Genomic DNA, 21,138 nt, shown 5'->3' on the forward strand with positions numbered 1-21,138 from the left:
CCAGCTACTCAGGAGGCCGAGGCAGGAAGATTGCTTGAGCCCAGGAGTTTGAGGCTGCAGTGAGCTAGGACTGTGCCACTGCACACCAGCCTGGGCAACAGAGTGAGACCCTGTCTCTAGGGGGGGAAAAAAAAAAAGGCAGGGGGAGGGCAGGATTTTCAAGGATCATTCTGGCCAAATGTGATTTCTGCCTCGCCTGTGTCTTAGAACTTGACCGAGGCTACAAGTACCACACACATCGCTGCTCACAGGGTACGTACGATTAGCCTCATCTTACAGACAAAGCAAGTGAGGCACAGAGGCTGAGTGACTTTCCCAGGGTCACCAGAACAGCGAATGACAAGAGCAGGACTCAAGCCAGGATCTGTCTGACCCCAAAGCCAGGACTCCGTCCACACTGCGGCTGTCCCGCCTTCCCACTAAACCCCATCCGACTAGTGATGTCCAGGACTTGCCCTTTCTGGCAACAGCTCCCACTAGAGGCAACTTGTCAAAAGCAAAGAACAGAAACAGGAGGATGCCAGATCTTGACCGTGCAGGAGATGGCTGGAACCCTCGCTAAGGCCCCAAAGGAAAGGGAACTACTGTTTAGAAAGAAATAAAATATATAGATATATATATATTTTTTACTGCAAATGTTCACATTTCCAGTTTAAGTCATTACAAAAGGATCCCCCAAAACTTGGTTTATCTAATGCGAAAGAATGGTATAACTTACAAAAAATAAATATATGTGTTTTCACCTAAAAGAAAGATGCTCTCTGGGTTTGAAGTCGGCGATGTAATTCTTAGCAAGTATGAGTCCTGGGGCAGCCGTCAGCTCTGGCTGCTTTCTGGATTTCACTTTGGGCTCCAACGGAGACACATTAAAGAACAGGCTTTAAACGATGCTGCTTCTCCATTTTCTTCCAGGAATACAGAGACCAAAACGATCAAACACAGGGCGAGCTCCTCACTATTTCCTGGGAATGTGACTTCTCAGCCCAACACTTCTCTTCCCAAGAAGTTCAAGTTTTGAGACAGTTTTTCTCCCTGGAACAGTACTTAAAGAAAAAAAGAATCACTGATATTCAAAGATGGGTTCTTTCCGTGTCCTGGAAGAGCATCAATAACTAAACGTCAAGTTCTCCACAATGCTGCCCCCCTGGGGGACTAACCGGATGCCAAGGGAGAGAATTAAAGTCTAAAAAAAAGGAAAAGACTCAAGGGGACGTTTTTTGGTACCCATTGATAATACTTGGGAGGTACTTCGTGTTCTTTACTTTGAAAGCTTCATAACCATGAGCAGGTACCATGAGAGGGAAAGCAGAGGCGGTAAGAAAAAAGAAGAAAAGCAATCAACACTGTAAGCAACCAACAGTGCTTCGGGCAAGGCCCCCTAACACGTTTTCTGCTAGGACTGGTCAGCAGCCGTCCAGCTGGCTGCTCACTCTCCATCTCTATTTCTAGTCAATGTCAAATTCCCATGAGGCCATCTCCTTAATATTACCCCCCATCAATCATGGTGGGAACAGTAATAACGGCGTTGATTGTTCTTACAATGTTGAGCAAAAGAAAAAAGCAAGGGAAAGCCTGGAGTGGGGGTGAGTGGGGAGGGGAAACCCAGGTGGAACGCTGGCCCTACGAGACAATCCCCTGGCCCTGCAGTTCCAGGTCCAGGTTATCTGTTAGTCCAACCAGGTCCCTTCCAGGAGGACAGGCTTGGGAGTGCAGAGGCTGCCTCTGGCCTGAAGCAAGAACTGGCAGAGCTGGCGCTGGGATGCTGGTTCCCAGCTTCTGAGTACCTGGAAGACCAGATGTTGGCAAGAGGACCATGCAGGGCCCTGGGACACTGCCAGGGGGAGGGAATGATTTTCTCCAGGCCCCTCAACCTCAAAACGGCAGCCCCAAGGAAATGAAGCATTCCGGGTGGACCCAGACAAGGATGTTAGAGGTGACGGGAGCCACAGGCATCTCAAAGACTTGCACTCCATAGACTTCGGCTGGAGAGATCCGAGGCAGCCAGCTGGATTTGGTCACTAGGATCTTCTATACAACCAATTCCTTCAGAAGTCTGGCTGCCAAAACTCGTCCGCGGGAAGCACCAGGAACACACTTGCATTCCCGGGGGCATGAGGCTGTGTGTGTGTCTCAGGGCACCAGGGGCAAGGGCGAGCATGTTTTGGGCAGCTCGCCTCTCTGTGTCTGTCCCGTGTCTTCACGGCCAGTTCCAGGCAGGGGACTGGATGGCGGTGGCTGCTGCTTTGAGTATGTTTTGGTTGTCTGGGTTTGGTTTTGATTTTTTGGTTTCAGTGTGGGAGTCTTGGTTTCCCAGGGGTACTGACTCCTGCCTGGGTGCGGGCATGTAGGCCCTGCAGTTCTGACCAAATAGGCCAGCTGTGCGGCTCACACCAGGCCGGCGTCTCTGGCCATGTTGTAGAAGAGACCTCTCTGCTGCAGGAGGTCCGACGGGGCGCCGTACTCCTGGATTTCTCCTTTGTCCAAGACGATCACCCTGTAGCGGGAGGGGATACAGACATCAGAGGAAGGAGAGGGGTGAGCACCTCATGCCCCTGCGACAAGTGACCTGGGCAAGTTACTGCTTTGGGTCAGGTCCCTAACACTTTCTGCTAGGACTGGTCAGCAGCCTTCCAGCTGGTTGCTCACCCTCCATCTCTATTTCTAGTCAATGTCAAATTCCCCTGAGGCCACCTCCTTAATATCTACCCCACATCAATCATGGTGGGAACAGTATTAACAGTGTTGACTGTTCACATTCACTGTTCCATTACATTCAGAGTAAAATAAAAAGATCTTACCATAGTCTACAATAAGGATTGGCAACATTTTTCTGAAAAAGGCCAGACAGCAAATACTTCAGGCTCTGCAGGCCATATGGTTTCTGTTACAACTATGCATCTCTGCTGTATTTATAGTGTGAAAGCTGCCAGAGACAACAGGAAAATGAACAGATGTGGCTGTGTGCCAATAAAACTTTATTCATAAAAACAGGCCAGGGGCCAGATCTACGGCCTGTGGGCCATAGTTGGCTGACCCCTAATATTTTAGGTCCTGTAAGATTTGACACTGCCCACTTCTGTCCTCATTTCTATGTCCTATATTTCAAAAGCACCAACTCAGTATCTGTCACTTAGTAGGTGGAACTCAGTGAACTAGAAACATCATGTCAGCTGGGTGCAGAGACTCACGCCTATAATCCCAGCACTTTGGAAGGCTGAGGCAGGAGGATCGCTTGGGGCCACAGTGAGCTGTGATCCCAACACTGCACTCCAGCCTGGGCGACAGGGTGAGACGCTATCTCAAAAATAAATAAATAAAATGGAAACTCATGTCACCCCCCTGCTTAAAACTTTCCAATGGCTTTACAGGGCTCTTAGAGTAAGTTCCAAGCTTCTCACCGTGCTTACATGCTGCTCTAAGATCTAGCCCCTGCCCTACGTTTCTGGCCTCATCTCCTACCCCTGTCCCCTCAATTCCAGCCTCTAGGTAAACGGCCTCCTCATGCTAGCCTTCAAATTCATTAAGCACATTCATTCAGTTTTACATTCGGCTGTACCGGCTGCCTAGAATATTCTTCCTTTAGATCAAAGGTTGGCAAACTGTGGCTTGCAGGCCAAATCTGACCCCCTGCCTGTTTTTATGAATAAAGTTTTACTGGAACACAGCCATGCTCATTCATTTGTGCACTATGACTGCGCTCACAAGGCAACACTGGAGTCAAGTGGCCGAGAGGCCATGTGGCCCGCAAAGCTGAAACTACCCCAGCCCTTAAGAACAAGGTTGCAGATCGCTGTCCCAGATCTTCTCACAGCTGACTCCCTTTCATTGTTCAGGTCTCAGCTAAAATGTCACCTCCTCAGAGGTGACTCAAGCAAAACTCAAAACCCCCAAGATCCTGGCACTACGGCTGCATCGTGACTTCTGTGATCCCCGGCACTGATGCCTGCGGAGGCAGCTTTCTCCACACAAAATGCTAAAATTTCTATTTTATGACTGTGTTGGTATAAATAGAAACAAGGTTGGATTACATTCTTTTTTTTCTTTTTTGAGATGGAGTCTCACTCTGTCGCCCAGGCTGGAGTGCTGTGGCACAATCTCAGTTCACTGCAACCTCCACTTCCCAGGTTCAAGCAATTCTCCTTCCTCAGCATCCCAAGTACCTGGGATTATAGGCACGCACCACCTCACTCGGTTAATTTTTGTATTTTTAATGGTGACAGGGTCTCACCATGTTGGCCAGACTGGTCTCAAACTGTCGACCTCAGGTGATCTGCCCGCCTCGGCCTCCCAAAGTGCTGGGATTACAGGCGTGAGCCATCGCACCTGGCCTGCTTCTTTTTAAAAAATAAAACCTTTTTTGTGGGCCCCAGGCACTGGGCCTGCAGTGCTCGATGTAAACAATGGCCTGCCTGGCACCTGCTATCCCGTCTCCTCGGCAAGCGTCCTTCCCAGCACTTGCTGCCCTCTGGAATCCTGTTGGTTTGTTGCTCTGTCTATTTTGTCTCCTCTATCTAATAAGCTACTTGGTCCTAGAGGCAGGGACCTTGTCTGATAGCAGCCTACAGAGTCCCCAGTGTCTGGGAACATGGCAGGTGCGCTATGCAGATACAATGACAGAATGAATGACTGGATTATGTCAGAAATACCTGGTACCACTGGGCACAGTGGTTCATGCCTGTAATCCCAGCACTTTGGGAGGCTGAAGCAGGCAGATTGCCTGAGGTCAGGAGTTCAAGACCAGCCTGGCCAACATGGCGAAACCCTGTCACTACTAAAAATACAAAAATTAGACAGGCGTGGTGGCACATGCCTGTAGTCCCAGCTATTCAGGAGGCTGAGGCAGGAGAACTGCTTGAACCCCAGAGGTGGAGGTTGCAGTGAGGCAAGATCGCACCACTGTACTCCAGCATGGGAGACGGAGTGAGATTCTGTCTCAAAAAAAAAAAAAAGAAATACCTGGTACCATCCAGGATGAAGAGAGGATCCACCCACTGGGGCTGTCACTAGGGATAAGGACAGCGTTGAATGAATGAATGAATGAGCCAGTGAGTAAGGCAAACTCTCAAAGCCTAGAGGCCACTGTGCCAGGGGCATCACCTTGTGTAGTCCATGATGGTGTTGAGCCGGTGGGCGATGGTGAGAACGGTACAGTCCTCAAACTGTGTCCGGATGGTGGACTGGATGAGGTCGTCCGTTTCCAGGTCCACAGCTGCTGTGGCCTCATCCAACACAAGGATCTTCGTCTTCCTCAGCAGGGCCCGGGCCAGGCACACAAGCTGGCGCTGCCCAACACTTGATCGAAAGAAAAAGACCACGAGACAGTGTTAGATCAAACCACCCCTGACTCTGAACCTAGGCCCAGGCTGGGAGATGTGAAAGGAGACACTCGATGTTGCTCGACCAGGAAACCACATCCACTCCCAACATCTGTGTCTGCAGCAGACATTACTAATCAATCAGAGCACATCTCCTATTCAGCAAGATGTAGGTTCAGAATCATTCTCAAAACAGTGGCTCACACCTACAATCCCAGCACTTTGGGAGGCCGAGGTGGCAGGATAGCCTGAAGCCAGGAATTTGAGACCAGCCTGGGCAACAAAGCAAGACCCCCATCTCTCCCAAAAACAAAAATAAACAAATAAGCTGGGTGTAGTGGCATGCTCCTATAGTCCCAGTTACTCGGGAGACTGAGGCAGGATTGTTCGAGTCCAGAAGTAAGAGGCTGAGATCAATCCACTGTACTCCAGCCTAGGCAAGAAAAAAAAAGTCGGGCACGGTGGCTCACACCTATAATCCCAGCACATTGTGAGGCTAAGGCGGGCGGATCACTTAACACCAGGAGTTCGAGACAGCCTGGCCAATGTGGTGGTACTCCATCTCACTAAAAATGCAAAAATTAACTGGGCGTGGTGGCAGGCACCTGTCATCCCAGCTACTTGAGAGGCAGAGGCAGGACAACTGCTTGAGCGTGGGGGCGGAGGTTGCACCACTGCACTCCAGCCTGGGTGACACAGTGAGACTCCCTGTCTCAGAAAAAAAAAAAAAAAAAAAAAAAGGGCTAATATCCATGCATCCCTATCCACCTGTGGGGCCATGACAGGTGGCTCTGGACTCAGACATGTACCTTGCTTTGGCCAATGGCACACTGGCAAACATAACACCAGCCAAAAGAATACTGTGAGATGCACATGGGTGCTTCCACGCTCTTGTGCCCCTGCCATGGCCATGACATGCCAAACTGGTCTGCTGGAGAATGAGGGATGCGCCGAGTATACCCTTCTTGCCCCACCTGAGGCCAACAGCCAGCTGACCCCCAGACATGCATGTGAGCCCAGCCAAGATCAGCAGAGTCACCCGGCTGACTGCCCTCGTTTGGGAGCAATGATCATTGCTTTATACTCCAACGTGACTGAGGCTTTATGGTTGGTTGTCATGGAGACGGATAACAGAACCAGAAGCAGGCACTAACAAACACCACCAGAGCGGGACCCCAGAGGTTCCGCTGGTGTGCCAGGCATTAATGCTTCAGTCGCCAGGTCATGGACAGAGCTCCAGGATCCTGGTAGCAGGACCAAGACAGCTGGGGTAGTGCATGGGGACTTGAGGGCTCAGAGCAGTGCCAGTGACCAGCTGGTACAGAAGCCTTTCCAGAGCTTAACAACTGACAGCCACTCTCAACTGTGTGGAGCGGGTGGGAAATGTACTGGCCATCCTGGTTATTCTACCTCATGGTACAAAGAGCCTGGATTAAGACCCATTTCACAGATACAGAAACTGAGACTCCAAGAGGTGAAGGGACAAATGGTTTATCTACGGCACAATTGGGATTCAAATATAGGTCTGACACAGACCTGGACAGAATCTTCAAACACCCCTACCGAGGTAGCATCTAGGACACCTTATCTGGTGTCTTCCCGTTCACCCCCGCCTACCTGAGGTTCTCCCCGCCTTCTGCACACTCGTGGTCCAGCTTGTCGGGAAGGGCTGACACGAACCCCTTCAGGTGGGCCAGCTCCAGGGACGTCCAGACTTCTTCGTCCGAGTACTGGCTGAACGGGTCCAGGTTCATGCGGAGGGAACCCGAAAACAACACAGGGTCCTGTTCAGAGAGAAGAGAGTGGACAGCACGTGATGCCTATGTCACGCTGACATGCATGGAGACGAGGTGAGGCCGAAGGACCTCTGGCCAGGACTGCTGAAGGTGGGCTGTCAGAGCTCCTTGGAATCACTATTTCTGCAGATGCTAATAATGGAGAAAAAGGCCAGGTACAGTGGTTCACACCTGTAATCCCAGCACTTTGGGAGGCTGAGGCGAGCGGATCACTTGAGGTCAGGAGTTCGAGACCAGCCTGACCAACAGGGCGAAACCCTGTCTCTACTAAAAATACAAAAATCAGCTGGGCATGGTGGCGCACACCTGCAGTCCCAGCTACTCGGGAGGCTGAGGCAAGAGAGTCACTTGAACTTGGGAGACGGAGGTTACAGTGAGCCAAGATCATGCCACTGCACTCCAGCCTGGGTGACAGAGTGAGACTCTGTCTCAAAACAAAAAAAAAATTCCTTAATGAAGGAAAAATTTAAAAAGTCTGGAAAATCTGAGTTTGGCAGAATAAAAGATTTCCTTTCCATACAACTTCCTAGAGCCTTCAATATGGCAAGTGGGTTGAGAACCTCCCAAAATGAGATACAGCACAGGTGATTCCTAACATAAAGTCCCGTGGATTCTCCCGTCCTCCAACTCCAAAAGAGAATCTTGTAAGAAACATTAGGGAAGATTACACTAAAAGGCAACATATTAAGAAATCCACCTGCAGGGATTGGTCTAGAAAATCCTTATTTCAGCCAGGCATGTTGGCTCATCCCAGCACTATGGGAGGCCAAGGCAGGCAGATCACTTGAGGTCAGGAGATTGAGACCAGCCTAGGTAACACGGTAAAACCTCGTCTCTACCAAAAATACAAAAACTAGCCAGGCATGGTGGTGTGCACCTGTAATCCCAGCTACTTTGGAGGCTGAGGCGGGAGAATCGCTTGAACCCAGGAGGTGGAGGTTGCAGTAAGCTGAGATCATGCCACAGAACTGGGTGACACAGTGAGACTCTGTCTCAATTAAAAAAAAAAAAAAAAAAGAAAATCCTTATTTCTCACCAAATACTGCATGTTCTGACTTATAAGTGGGAGCTAAACTCTGGGTATTCATGGATGTAAAGATGGAAATGATAGACACCGGAGCCTCCAAAAGTGGGGACAGATGGAGGAGGGTAATGGTTCAGAAACTCTCTCTCAGGTACTTTATTCAATATTTGGGTGATGAGATCCGCAGAAGCCCAAGCGTCAGCATCACACAGTATACCCATGTAACAAGCCTGCAGGTGCACCCCGTGAATCTAAAATTAAAAAGTCTTATTTCTTGTCTAGCTCGTGGAAGGGTTAGAGATTCTCAGTCTGACTCTGGCAGCAGAGAGAGAAGATGGTGTCTTTTTGGATTTTTCTAGACGCTCCGAAACTACCCCTTGCGGGGACGGGAAGTTGGGGCTGATAGTTAATTCCTACATTGTTAATCGTATGCTAACAGGAAATTCAGGGAAACAGTGGCATAGCCTAACTTTAATAAAAACAACGAAGGCCAGGCACAGTGGCTCACGCCTGTAATCCCAGCACTTTCAGAGGCCAAGGTGGGTGGATCATTGGAGCCCAGGAATTTAAGAGCAGCCTGGTCAACAAGGTGAAACCACTTCTCCACAAAAAATACAAAAAAAAATGTAGCTGGGTGTAGTGGCGTGTGCCTGTAGTCCTAGCTACTGAGGAGGCTGGGATGGGAGAATTGCTTGAGCCTGGGAGACGGAGGTTGCCGTGAGCTGAGATTGCGCCAGTGCACTCCAGCCTGGGCAACAGAGCGAGACCCTGTTTCAGAAAAAACAAAACAAAACCAAAAAACGACAAAGTAGGGCCAAATGTATGTTTGCTCCCAAAATATGCATACATCACTGTTAGTGCCATCACAGGGCTTGTCAGCCCTGGCTCACTGCCTGGGCCACACCCAGAGCCCACCTGGGGGATGATGGTGATCTTGAAACGGAGGTCATGCAGGCCAATCCTGGCGATGTTGATGCCATCGATGATGATCTCTCCTTCGGCAGACTCGTTGATCCGAAATAAGCCCAGCGTCAGGGATGACTTCCCAGCTCCCGTCCGTCCCACGATGCCGACCTGCAGGACAGAAGGGTACAGGTGTGGTGGGAATGCTGGCATCCAGACCTGTCCCTGACCCACAGTGCCCTCATCTCGGCCCCACCTCGGGCATCAGTCATCCGGTCGACCCAACTCCACAGCCCTCTCCCTCGCCTGCTGCCGAGAGACACTCCTTTAAGGGTGTTTCGGTCGAAGGTCAAGAAGGACTCTCTTCCCTTTGCCAGCCTCCCGAAAGGAATTACTCAGCTTTTTATAAGTTACTAGAGACCCCAAAAAGATACAGAAGAGGCAGAAGGAATTTCCAACAAAGCCCTATTTGTTTCAACGCAAGTTAACTATTGAGTAATAATCAGGCATTTCCTCATTTCCCCACGCTGTTTTCCACACCTCTGATGGTGAGTTTCCCATCATGAGCTGTTGAAATATCTGCAAGATTCAGGCAGACCTTCTGGCCCTTTGCTATGACCTGGTCTCCGTGCATCCTCTCTTGAAGGAACTAGGTTCTCTGGCTAATGGTCAATGACTGACGCTCCTGATCTCCAAATCTCCCCGTCTCGCTGGGCTCCTGAGAGGCGGGCTTCCTCTACCCTCCTACAGGGGCGTCACAGAGCAGCATGCGTGCTAAAATTCTCATGACGTGAGATAAGTCATAAAGACTCAATAAGGGCTGGGGTGTGCTGGCTCGTGCCTATAGTCCCAGCACTTTGGGAGGCCGATGCGGGTGGATCACAGAAGGTCAGGAGTTCGAGACCAGCCTGGCCAACATGGTGAAACCCCATGTCTACTAAAAATACAAAAATTAGCTGGGCATGCTGGCAGGCACCTGTAGTCCCAGATACTCAGGAGACTGAGGCAGGAGAATCACTTGAACCTGGGGGACGGAGGCTGCAGTGAGCCGAGATAGCACCACTGGACTCCAGCCTGGGTGACAGAGTGAGACCCTGTCTCAAAACAAAACAAAATAAAAAAAAACAAAGACAGCAAGAACATCACCCACTCTGCTCTTCTCGGTAACTCAGACAGAAATTATCTGCCGGGAACAGAATGTTCTGAGCTTTGTGGGAGGGACGTAAGAACAGTCCAACAAGTCCCTATGTTCAGAGGTGAAAGCAGCCTTCTTCCCCAGCAAACGGCCAGGAGTACTCTCAGAGCGATTCCAGAGGACAGCCTAAGGGTCTCGCTCAGGTCAGGAACCTCTTCCAAGAAAAGCTCAGAACCAAGAGAAGGTTCCAAAAATCTGACGAGTTCTCACTTCCCTTAAGCCATCCCCTAGAAGGGATGGTGACCCCTTATTCTAGAGATCACAGATTCTGATGTCTTGGAGGGGCCAAGTAGGCACTGAATGGGACAGGGAGGGACTGGGGTGAACCAGGAGGCTCACAGGCTGTCTATAAAGAGCCAGGCCCAATGTTGCCAGATGTTCTCATCTTCCAAAAAAAAAAGCAGAAAATAAATTTTTATATTGTTCCAGATTTTTTAGTATTTGCAACTTATTCAAATTCCTTCCAGGCTGGGCTCGGTGGCTCACACCTGTAATCCCAGCACTTGGGGAGGCCAAGGCGGGTGGATCACTTGAGGTCAGGAGTTCAAGACCAGCCTGGCCAACGTGGCAAACCCCATCTCTACTAATAATAGAAAAATCAGCCAGGCGTGGTGGCGCACGCCTGCAATCCCAGCTACTCGGGAGGCTGAGGCAGGAGAATCACTTGAACCCGGGAGGCAGAAGTTGCAGTGAGCCAAGATTGGGCCCCTGCACTGTGGCCTGGGCAACAGAGTAAGACTCTATCTCAAAAAACAAACAAACAAACAAACAAAATTCTTCCAGGGGCCAGGAATGGTGGCTGATTCCTGTAATCCCAGCACTTTGGGAAGCTGAGGCGGGCAGATCGGTCGAGCTCACGAGTTCCAGACCAGCCTGGGCAACATAGTAAGATCCCCATCTCTACAAAAAAATACAAAACTAGCCAGGCGTAGCGGCACACACCTGCAGTCCCAACCGCTCGCAGTCCCCCGACTTGGGAGGCTGTGGTTGCAGTGGGCTGAGATCACACCACCACACGCTAGCCTGGGCGACAGAGTAAGACCCTGTCTCAAAATAAATAAATAAATAAAAAATCTTCCAAAACGTATCTGTGGGGCTCATTTGGTCTTTGGGCTGTCAGTTCGCCTAAAAGCCTTCACTTCTACAAGTTGGATGCGCTCTGAACAGCTTTTACTGCCACGCTCCACTCGCATCCCCTGGAAAAGCCATTCAAGCGGAGGTGTGGAGCCGTGAGTGGCTGCGGAGACGCCACAGCTTGATTCATCTGCCCGGTGGCACCCTGTGCCCGACTGGGGATGGGTGGAGGAATGGGGCCATGTGTACCCACCTTTTCTCCCCCATTGATGGTGACATTGATGTGCCTGAGAACGAAGTCCAGGTCCTCTCGGTACCGCAGGCAGTAGTTCCGGAATTCCACTCGGCCCACCTGGGGCCAGTTGCTGGGCGGAGCTGTCTCCTGGATTTGCCAAGGCGCCTTCGATCGCGGCAGAGGTAGACAGTAAGGAATTCCCAGTCCATCCTGGAAAGCCGTGACTCCCCCGACCTCCCCTCTCACTCACTCTGCCGCAGGCCTCAGCTCTGGGGGGCTGCCCTTCCTGGAACGTTCTTCCCCAAAAGACCCCCTTGCATCCTGTGGATCTCTGGTCGATGTAGAGCGCCCTCCCAGCCCTGTGTCCCTCTGTTCCTTCCCGCGCTGCCTTCTCCTTCAGGGCACTCCCTGTCCCCAGCCCTCTCGGGGCTCGTACGCTTGAGTGTACACTGTCTCCCACGCCCCACTGCACCAGCCACTCCATGAGGACAGGCTCTAATTGCTCACTGCTGTATCCCAGGGCTCAGAGTACATAGTAGGTGTTCAATAAATACGAACATAAACAAGAAGAGTGACACAGCTGCTGACATAGAAAGTGAACCAGTGGCAGAAGGCACAGAAACTGAGGGGACATAATCATCGCTCAGTAGGACAGAGACACCCTTCTGTAATGCTGGCATCTCTCTGTGATACATAATGGCTGACTGGACCACAGTAGTTCATTTTTGTCTGCCAGAATTAACCTGATGTTCATGTTCACCTTTCTCTTAAAATAGTTGAACAACTGACTTCTACAGACATTGCTTTTTTTTTTTTTTTTTGAGATGGCGTCTCCTTCTGTCTCCCAGGCTGGAGTGCAATGGCATGATCTCAGCTCACTGCAACCTCTGCCTCCCAGGTTCAAACGATTCTCCTGCTTCAGCCTCCTGAGTAGCTGGGACTACAGGCGCCTGCCACCATTTGGTAGAGACATGGTTTCACCATGTTGGCCAGGCTGGTCTCTAACTCCAGACCTCAGGTGATCCGCCCACCTCCACCTCCCAAAGTGCTGGGATTACAGGCATGAGCCACCATGCCCAGTCACACACAATGTTCTTAATATGAACATGATAGGTAAACTTTAAAAGAATTTTTCTGATAAAATAGAAATGTTGCCCCCAGATTCTTTTAACGTCAAGGAAATGGATAACAGCTTGTCAGAGACTTCCTATGGAAGAAAGAATTTTTTAGATAGCTATCATTAGGTTGGATAAGGTAATAGATACTTTTCAAAAGAGCAAGTAGAGGTATATCTTATCCGTATCTTTAGGCTGATGTAGAATTTTAAGGTTTAGACAACAGGGTGACATTTTACGCACAGACTGGCTCTAGGTATTTGTGGAGCACAATACAGAGATTTTAAAAAGTGATTTTGTAAAATCTACACTATGGTCTCTGTTTCTCTAAAGTAAATGTTTGTGATTTGCTCCTCACACCGCAGTGAGTAAAAAAGAAACAAGAGGGAGGCCGAGGCGGGCGGATCACAAGGTCAGGAGATTGAGACCATCCTGGCTAACTCGGTGAAACCCCGTCTCTACTAGAAATACAAAAAATTAGCCGGGCGTAGTGGCGGGCACCTATAGTCCCAGCTGCTCAGGAGGCTGAGGCAGGAGAATGGCGGGAACCCGGGAGGCGGAGCTTGCAGTGAGCCGAGATCGCGCCACTGCACTCCAGCCTGGGCGACAGAGCGGGACTCCGTCTCAAAAAAAAGAAACAAGAACACAATAACATAAATATTGATGTTATGTTTCAATGTTGGGTAAATTTTTTTAGATGCCAATAAAGCTTATTTTTTGATACAATTTTTTAAAATAAATATTTATAAACAAACGGAGCCAATAAAATGAGTGGTCTTCTCCAGACAGGCATGAGAATGACAGTGAGTGACCCTGGCTGCCCCCCCGGCAGGAAGGCAAGGATAAAAGCAGCAGCTGTATCACAGTGCCCCATCCAGTCCTCACAGCAATCCCATGTGGGGGATCCTTTTACTATCCCCCGTTTACACACAAGAAGACTGAGGCACAGAGAGGGGCGGTGACTTGCCCAGGGACACACCACCCTCCTTCTGAAAAGTAGTTCAGTTCAGCATTTCCTGCGGCCCACGGCGGGATGTGGCCTGGGCCCGGTTCAGTGGTTTTAGCCTCAGGGTGTGCACATTCCTCCAGGGCACACACAGGTGCTGAACCAGGCTGCAGAGCATATGGCCAAGCTCAGGGGCACAGCAGAGAGCACATCACAAGAAAACGCCGGGTACCTGTTAGGCACGACACGCAGCCCTTTTGCGGATCTGCTATAAAATAACGGCGTGGCCAGGCACGGTGGCTCACACCTTTAATTCCAGCACTTAGGGAGGCTGAGGCGGGCAGATCACTTGAGGTCAGGGGTTTGAGACCAGCCTGACCAACACGGTGAAACCCTGGCTCTACTAAAAATACACAAATTAGCTGGGCCTGATGGGTGGGAGCCTGTAATCTCAGCTACTCGGGAGGCTGAGGCAGGAGGATAACTAGAACCTGGGAGGCAGAGGTTGCAGTGAGCCAAAGTGCTGGGATTACAGGCCTGAGCCACTGCGCGCGGCCAAAAAGTGTTACTGAGCACTTTCAATGCAACTAATGCAAGTTGCTCTGCTCAGCACTTGAGACCCATGATCTCATCTGGGCCTCACAGCAGCCCTTAGAGGCAGTGACTATTATTAAACGCAGATGCAAAGGTGCCTCATGGTTAAAGAAAAGGTGTCACAGGATAACAGGTAGATCTCACTTATGTTAAAAGAAAAAGAAACAAGCAAACAAACGTGTGGGGGTATGTGGGAATCCACACCGGAAAGTTCTGGGGGAAATGCACCTGAATGCTAATAGAGCCTTTCTCTGGGAAGGAAAGGAACCGAGCAAACAGGAACAAACTTTCTTTCTTTTTTTTTTTTTTTTTTTTTTTTTTGAGACGGAGTCTCGCTCTGTCGCCCAAGCTGGAGTGCAGTGGCGCGATCCTGGCTCACTGCAAGCTCCACCTCCTGGGTTCATGCCATTCTCCTGCCTCAGCCTCCCAAGTAGCTGGAACTACAGGTGCCCGCCACCGCGCCCGGCTCATTTTTTGTATTTTTAGTAGAGATGGGGTTTCACCATGGTCTCGATCTCCTGACCTTGTGATCCGCCCGCCTCGGCCTCCCAAAGTGCTGGGATTACAGGCGTGAGCCACCGCGCCCGGCCTTTTTCTTTTTTTAAGACTGAGTTTTGCTCTTGTTGCCCAGGCTGGAGTGCAATGGCGTGATCTCAGCTCACTGCAACCTCTGCCTCCCGGGTCCCAGTTCAAGCAATTCTCCTGCCTCAGCCTGCTGAGTAGCTGGGATTACAGGCATGTGCCACCACACCCAGAAAATTTATTTATTTATATTTAGTAGAGACAGGGTTTCACCATGTTGGCCAGGCTGGTCTCGAACTCCTGACCTTGTGATCTGCCCGCCTTGGCCTCCCAAAGTGCTAGGATTACAGGCATGAGCCACCGTGCCTGGCAACAGGAACCAACTTTCATTCTCTGCCATAAACTTATTTTTTTGGGTTTTTTTTTTTTTGAGACAGTCTTGCTCTGTCACCCAGGCTGGAGTGTAGTGATATGACCTCAGCTCACTGCAACCTCCACCTCCTGGGTTCCAGCGATCCTCCCACCTCAGCCTCCCAAGTAGCTGGGATTACAGGCACCCACCACCATGCCCGGCTAATTTTTGTATTTTTAGTACAGACGGGATTCACCATGTTGGCCAGACTGGTCTCAAACTCCTGGCTTCAAGTGACCAACCCACCTTGGCCTCTCAAAGTGCTGGGATTACAGGTGTGGGCCACTGTGTCCAGCCCTGTATTGATTTTTTCTTTTTTAAAATAACAAGCATATCTCTATTTTATAATTTATGTACATAATTGAAGGGGAGATGCTATAACAACACAGTGAGGGGAATGGAGAGAAGTATGTGGAGCTTTCTATCTGTATATAAAAATACATGTAAATACAGAATAGTGGTAGGACTAATGAGGACGATTACTTTCTCTTGGGTTTGTCAAACACAGTCCTTCTAAAAATATAAAAGTCAGTCAAAAGTAAAATGCTTTTGAAAACTGAACTCAGGCCGAGCGTGGTGGCTGACACCTGTGATCCCAGCACTTTGGGAGGCTGAGGCGGGTGGATCACGAGGTCAAGAGTCCGACACCAGCCGGGCCAACAGGGTGAAATCCCGTCTCTACTAAAAATACAAAAATTGCCTGTAATCCCAGCTACTCAGGAGGCTGAGAATCGCTTGAACCCGGGAGATGGAGGTTGCAGTGAGCTGAGATCATGCCATTGCACTCCAGCCTAGAGCCAGACTCAGTATCGAACAAACAAAAAAACAAAATTGAATTCAATCAAACTGCATGCTTTAACTAGGTGAATTGCACGGCATGTGAAATTCACGTATCAATGAGGCTATTATAAAAACTAATGAAATAAGTTAGCTGGGCGGGATGGCAGGTACTTGTAATCCCAGGTACTTGGGAGGCTGAGGCAGGAGAATCACTTGAACTCAGGAGGTGGAGGTTGCAGTGAGCCAAGATTGTGCCACTGCATTCCAGCTTGGGCAAAAAAAGCAAAATTCCATATTAAAAAAAAAAAGCCAAACCAAACCTAAATGAAATGCCCTGTAAATGAATTATATAAATTCAGTGTCAAGTTGGAAGCTGCCGGTGTAATGCACCCTTGGTTCCTCACGGGGGCACTCACGCCATTCTTACAATGCTCACCCGTGACACGGGACCGGTTCACCCAGTTAGAATGTTAAAGGAGTGGGTTGAGGTCACCTCTGTGAATTCCTCAGGAGGACAGACCTTGCAGAGGCCTTGGTCTCACTCCCAAGGGGCATCTCCTCAGGAGGCAGTGTAGCATGACCCCCATGGCACTGGACAGGGTCTCCGAGAAGGCACAGGCTTAATGCCTAGGTCTGCCATTTACCAGCCATGTGATCTTGGGCAAATAACTTCACCTTTTTGTCTCAGTTTCCTCACCTGTAAAATTGGGGTAGTAATAGCACCTAAATCATAGGGCTGGGCCAAGCACGGTGGCTCTCACTTGTAACCCCAGCACTTTGGGAGGCCAAGGCAGGAAGATCACTTGAGCTCAGGAGATCGAGACCGGTCTGGGCAACATGGCAAAACCCCATCTCTACTAAAAATACAAACATCAGCGGGCGTGATGGCATGCGCCTGTGGTACCAGACACTCAGGAGGAGAATCACTTGAGCCTGGGAGGCAGCGAGTGAGAGCGCGCCACACTCTAACCTGGGCAAGCGTGAGACCGTTTCTCAGAAATCAATCATAGGGCAGGATAAAGATTGAGCGTATTACTCTATGTTAAACGTTTAGGTCTGGCTCTGACATTCTACAAGGCACTACGTGTGTCCCTGTTATCATTACTGGTGGGGGTGGGGGTGTCGCCAGGCATTACTGTGATTATCACTGCTGTTCCTACTCGTGCTGGTGCTCAGGGCCTAAGAAGGCAGTTATTAAGGGCAACGTGACATCAAAGACTGGAGGCACAGGTCCTAGTTCCAGCTGTTCTACCAAGCCATGTGGGACCTTGGATCAGCCCTAGTGCCTCCCCAGGTTCCCTGTTTCTCCATCTATAAAAAGGGGGCTGTGGTTAAATAACTGCAGGGTTTTCCAAACTTTGGTCAGTTCTCGGCTACATCATTTGTGTAGTATGCATGGACTCATTCTCTTGTTGTTTTAATATGCTTAATCAAGTCACTTAGGCTTCATTTCTCACCTTACTTAAGAGGAACATTTATTACAATCACAAATGGTAAAGTAGTAGTATTTTCCGTAACAGGAGTCCCCCATACAAATACACAATAGGGCAGGTGCAGTGGCTCAAGCCTGTAATCCCAGCACTTTGGGAGGCTGAGGCAGGTGGATCATCTGAGGTCAAGAGTTTGAGACCAGCCTGGCCAACTTAGTGAAACGCCATCTCTACTAAAAATACAAAAATTAGCCACGCATGATGGCAGGCACCTGTAATCCCAGCTATTCCGGAGGCTGAGGCAGGAGAATTACTTGAACCTGGGAGGCGGAGGTTGCAGTGAGCCGAGATCACACCTCTGTACTCCAGCCTGGGCAACAGTGAGACTCCATCTCACATACAAAAAAACCAAATACATAACAAACAACAGAAGGTTATTTTTGATAGAGGCCATCCTGTTGAGGCTCTAAGTGCAAAGGCTGCTGTTTATCTGTTGAAGGGAGATCATCTCAATTGCTAAGGTGTTAAAGACCTGCCAGCACCAGACCAAGACTTTCTTTGTGATACTGTTCAAAGTTATGAACAAGAACTAGAGGGGGACCTTCTTCACAATGTGAATACCTTCTGAATGCCCTGATAGCATCCCACAGTCTCGTACATGGATACCCCAAATCTTGGGGAAAGCCAGTAAATTATTTTCACCCTAACACTGAGGTCTAAGTAAGTGCTGCAAACAGACTGGACAAGCATAAGATGCACTTCTACCTGGTGGGGTATCCAGCTCACTCCCCTGCTCAGAGGCAGAGGTGCACAGGATAGGGCTCAGAGATCTCCTTGGGGTAAAGCAACACCAAAGACCTACAGGTCCAGCCAGGGGCCCTTGCCTACCTCCTTCTCGGTCTCTGAATACTCCTTGAGTCTCTCCACGGCCACGATGTTGGTTTCCATCTCAGATGACATCCGAACCAGCCAGTTCAAGTACGTGGTGACCTGCGAGTGGAAGAGTCACGTGGCATTTCTAGAGTGAGCAGGCATATTTTCCTTTTCTTTTTCCACTGAGATAACAGGAAACAAATTATTTTCAACAAGAATGAATTATCGGAGGCCGAGGCGGGCAGATCATCTGAGGTCAGGGGTTTGAGACCAGCCTGGCCAACATGGCGAAACCCCATCAGTTGCTATTAAAAATACAAAAATTAGCCAGCCGTGGTGACACACGCCTGTAACCCCAGCTATTTGGGGGGCTGAGGCAGGAGAGTCACTCGAACCCAGGAGGCAGAGGTTGCGGTGAGCCACGATCATGCCACTGCATTCCAGCCTGGGCAACAGAGTGAGACTCTGTCTCCAAAAAAAAAAAAAAAAGTTATGAATTATGAAACAGGTAAGAAAGGTACAGAAATTAACAAATCCAGCTATAGCCATCACCCAGGACTGCCACATTGCTATCTCCTAAGCACATACCATGTTTCCAAAATAACTCATGGGTCACAAAAGTAATAAGAAACTGGAAAATATTTTTAACCAGGTGACAATATGAAAACACAATGTATCACCATTTGTGAGATGCAGCTAAAGCAGTTCTTAAAGGGAAATTCATAGTTTTAAAAGCATTCCCCTCGTAGCTGGAAGTATCCTCTTGGGCCACCAAGGAATCTCTGTGACTAATGGGGGAAATACTGGATTCATGTCAAATCCCTCTCCTGCTCTAGTTGGTCACCAGGCGCTCTACCCACTCCTGAAACTCCATGCCTCTCACGTTCCTCTCCCCCATTGCTGTTGGAGTTGGAATCCAAAGAAAAGGACAACTGGCTCCCCCATTAACAGACTTTAATAATCCAGTTACGAGCATCCCCTCTTACCTGCAATGAGTAAGACACTGAGAGGCCCACCAAGCCAGCGCTAAGGCTGTGCCTGGAGATCACCGCGAACAGGGCAGCAAACAGAACGATGCAGTTGCCCACACACTCCAACCGCACGGCCAGCCACCTGCGCCAGGACACACAGGCAGACAAACAGGCGTGGAGTCAGCTTTACAGAGACTCGGCTTACAGCTCTTGGGGGCAGAAGGGGATTCTTTGCTAACTCAAGTAACTCCGCAATAGTTCCAGAGAGCCCTTCCTGGCACTGCTTTTTCAAAACATGCATAATGGGCGCAGAGGAGGGAGGGCCAAAAGGGCACGATGCCAGTAAACACTCATGAATCTGGCAAACCCATGGATAAAACACAGCTCTACAGAGGCAATCTTCCCTGGAATCTGAAGCTTACCTTTTTAAAAACCAACCTTTTTCTCATTGAAGTCTTTAAAACATATATATATAGGCCGGGCGCAGTGGCTAACGCCTGTAATCATCTCTCTCTCTCTTTTTTTCTGTGTGTGTGTATATATATGTATACGTATATACATATATACATATATATACACAGTGTATATATATACACACACATATACACATATATACACACACACACATATAATGCATTAATAACAACAACAAAAAAGACGTCCTGGAAATTCCTAAATACTAAGAAGACATCAACTATAAGAGATACCAGTGATTTAAAAATAACCATCATTATTTCTGGGCCTTTTGGCTAAAAACAAATAGAAAATAACAGTCTCTTGCTACGAGATAGATCTGAGAGGGCAGTGGGTAACGAGCACGAGTAAACATCACTGTAACGTTCCCAAACCCAGACTCTTCTTCATTTCAAAATGTGAAAATACACTATTTTATCCTTTAAAATAGACACGGAAATCTTGTTTTCTGTCGTTTTGTTTTTTTTGAGATGGGGTCTTGCTCTGTCATCCAGGCTGGAGTGTGGATGACATGATCACAGCTCATTGCAGCTTCAACCTTCCAGGTTCAAGTGATCCCCCTGCCTCAGCCTGAGTAGCTGGGACTACAGGTCCACGCCACCACAGCTGGCTAATTTTTGTTTTATTTTTTTCTTTTTTTTTTTTTAGGGACAGGGTCTCCCTACAGTGCCCAGGCTGGTCTTGAACTCTTGGTCTCAAGCGACCCTCCTGCCTTGGCCACCCAAAGTGCTGGGATTACAGATGTGAACACTGTGCCCGGTCCTCTTATTTGTTTCAAGCTAGGTTACGTATGGTATCAGGTAGCATCAGAACTATTTTATTTTACTTTTTATTTTATTCTTCTCTTCTCTCCTATGCTATTCTATTATTTTTTGAGATGGAGTTTTGCTCTTGTTGCCCAGGCTGGAATGCAATGGTGCAGACTTGGCTCACCGAAACCTCTGCCTCCTGGGTTCAAGTGATTCTTCTGCCTCAGCCTCCCAAGTAGTTGGGACTACAGGCACCCACCACCATGCCCAGCTAATTTTTTTGTATTTTTAATATAGACGGAGTTTTACCATGTTGACCAGGCTCGTCTCGAACTCCTGACTTCAGGTGATCCACCCGCCTTGGCCTCCCAAAGTGCTGGGATTACAGACGTGAGCCACTGCGCCTGGCCACCTTATTTGTTTAAAGCTAGGCTTCGTATGATATCATATAGCACTGTGACTATTACTTTAATGTTCTAATATAAAGCATTCTAGGAAGATGGGGTGTTGATCCTTTCTCCATTGCAGCCCTTATGAACCATGTGATTGATCCTTACTACTCCGGCAGACACAGCCAGATTGTGACAAACTCCCTAAAAATTCTGCGAGGGAAGTCAAGGTCTCTAGTCATTCAGGGTTGGCGCACCCAGGTTTATACTTGGGATTAGAGGGCGTAAGATGGACTAATGGCTGTGGGACACCTCTGGGGTATTGTCACTTTGTCAGCAAA

The 21,138-nt window shown here is 49.0% G+C and overlaps 1 protein-coding gene across 1 annotated transcript in view; it reads right to left on the minus strand.

Annotated features, from left to right (window-relative positions):
* Window positions 1-599: 599 nt before the first annotated feature.
* The window catches only part of ABCC1 (ATP binding cassette subfamily C member 1), a 193,206-nt gene continuing 172,667 nt past the window's right edge, over window positions 600-21,138 (minus strand). Inside the window, exons 25-31 of the mRNA XM_025370697.1 lie at window positions 19,201-19,327; window positions 18,230-18,331; window positions 11,561-11,707; window positions 9,051-9,209; window positions 6,933-7,099; window positions 5,098-5,292; window positions 600-2,494 (exon numbers count right to left, since the gene is read on the minus strand). Of these exons, the coding sequence (XP_025226482.1) occupies window positions 2,386-2,494; window positions 5,098-5,292; window positions 6,933-7,099; window positions 9,051-9,209; window positions 11,561-11,707; window positions 18,230-18,331; window positions 19,201-19,327 (1,006 nt within the window). The 3' untranslated portion in view covers window positions 600-2,385. The remainder of the gene's footprint in view (window positions 2,495-5,097; window positions 5,293-6,932; window positions 7,100-9,050; window positions 9,210-11,560; window positions 11,708-18,229; window positions 18,332-19,200; window positions 19,328-21,138) is intronic.

This window comes from Theropithecus gelada, chromosome 20 (assembly GCF_003255815.1).
Source record: "Theropithecus gelada isolate Dixy chromosome 20, Tgel_1.0, whole genome shotgun sequence".
NCBI classification, from domain to species: Eukaryota; Metazoa; Chordata; class Mammalia; order Primates; family Cercopithecidae; genus Theropithecus; species Theropithecus gelada.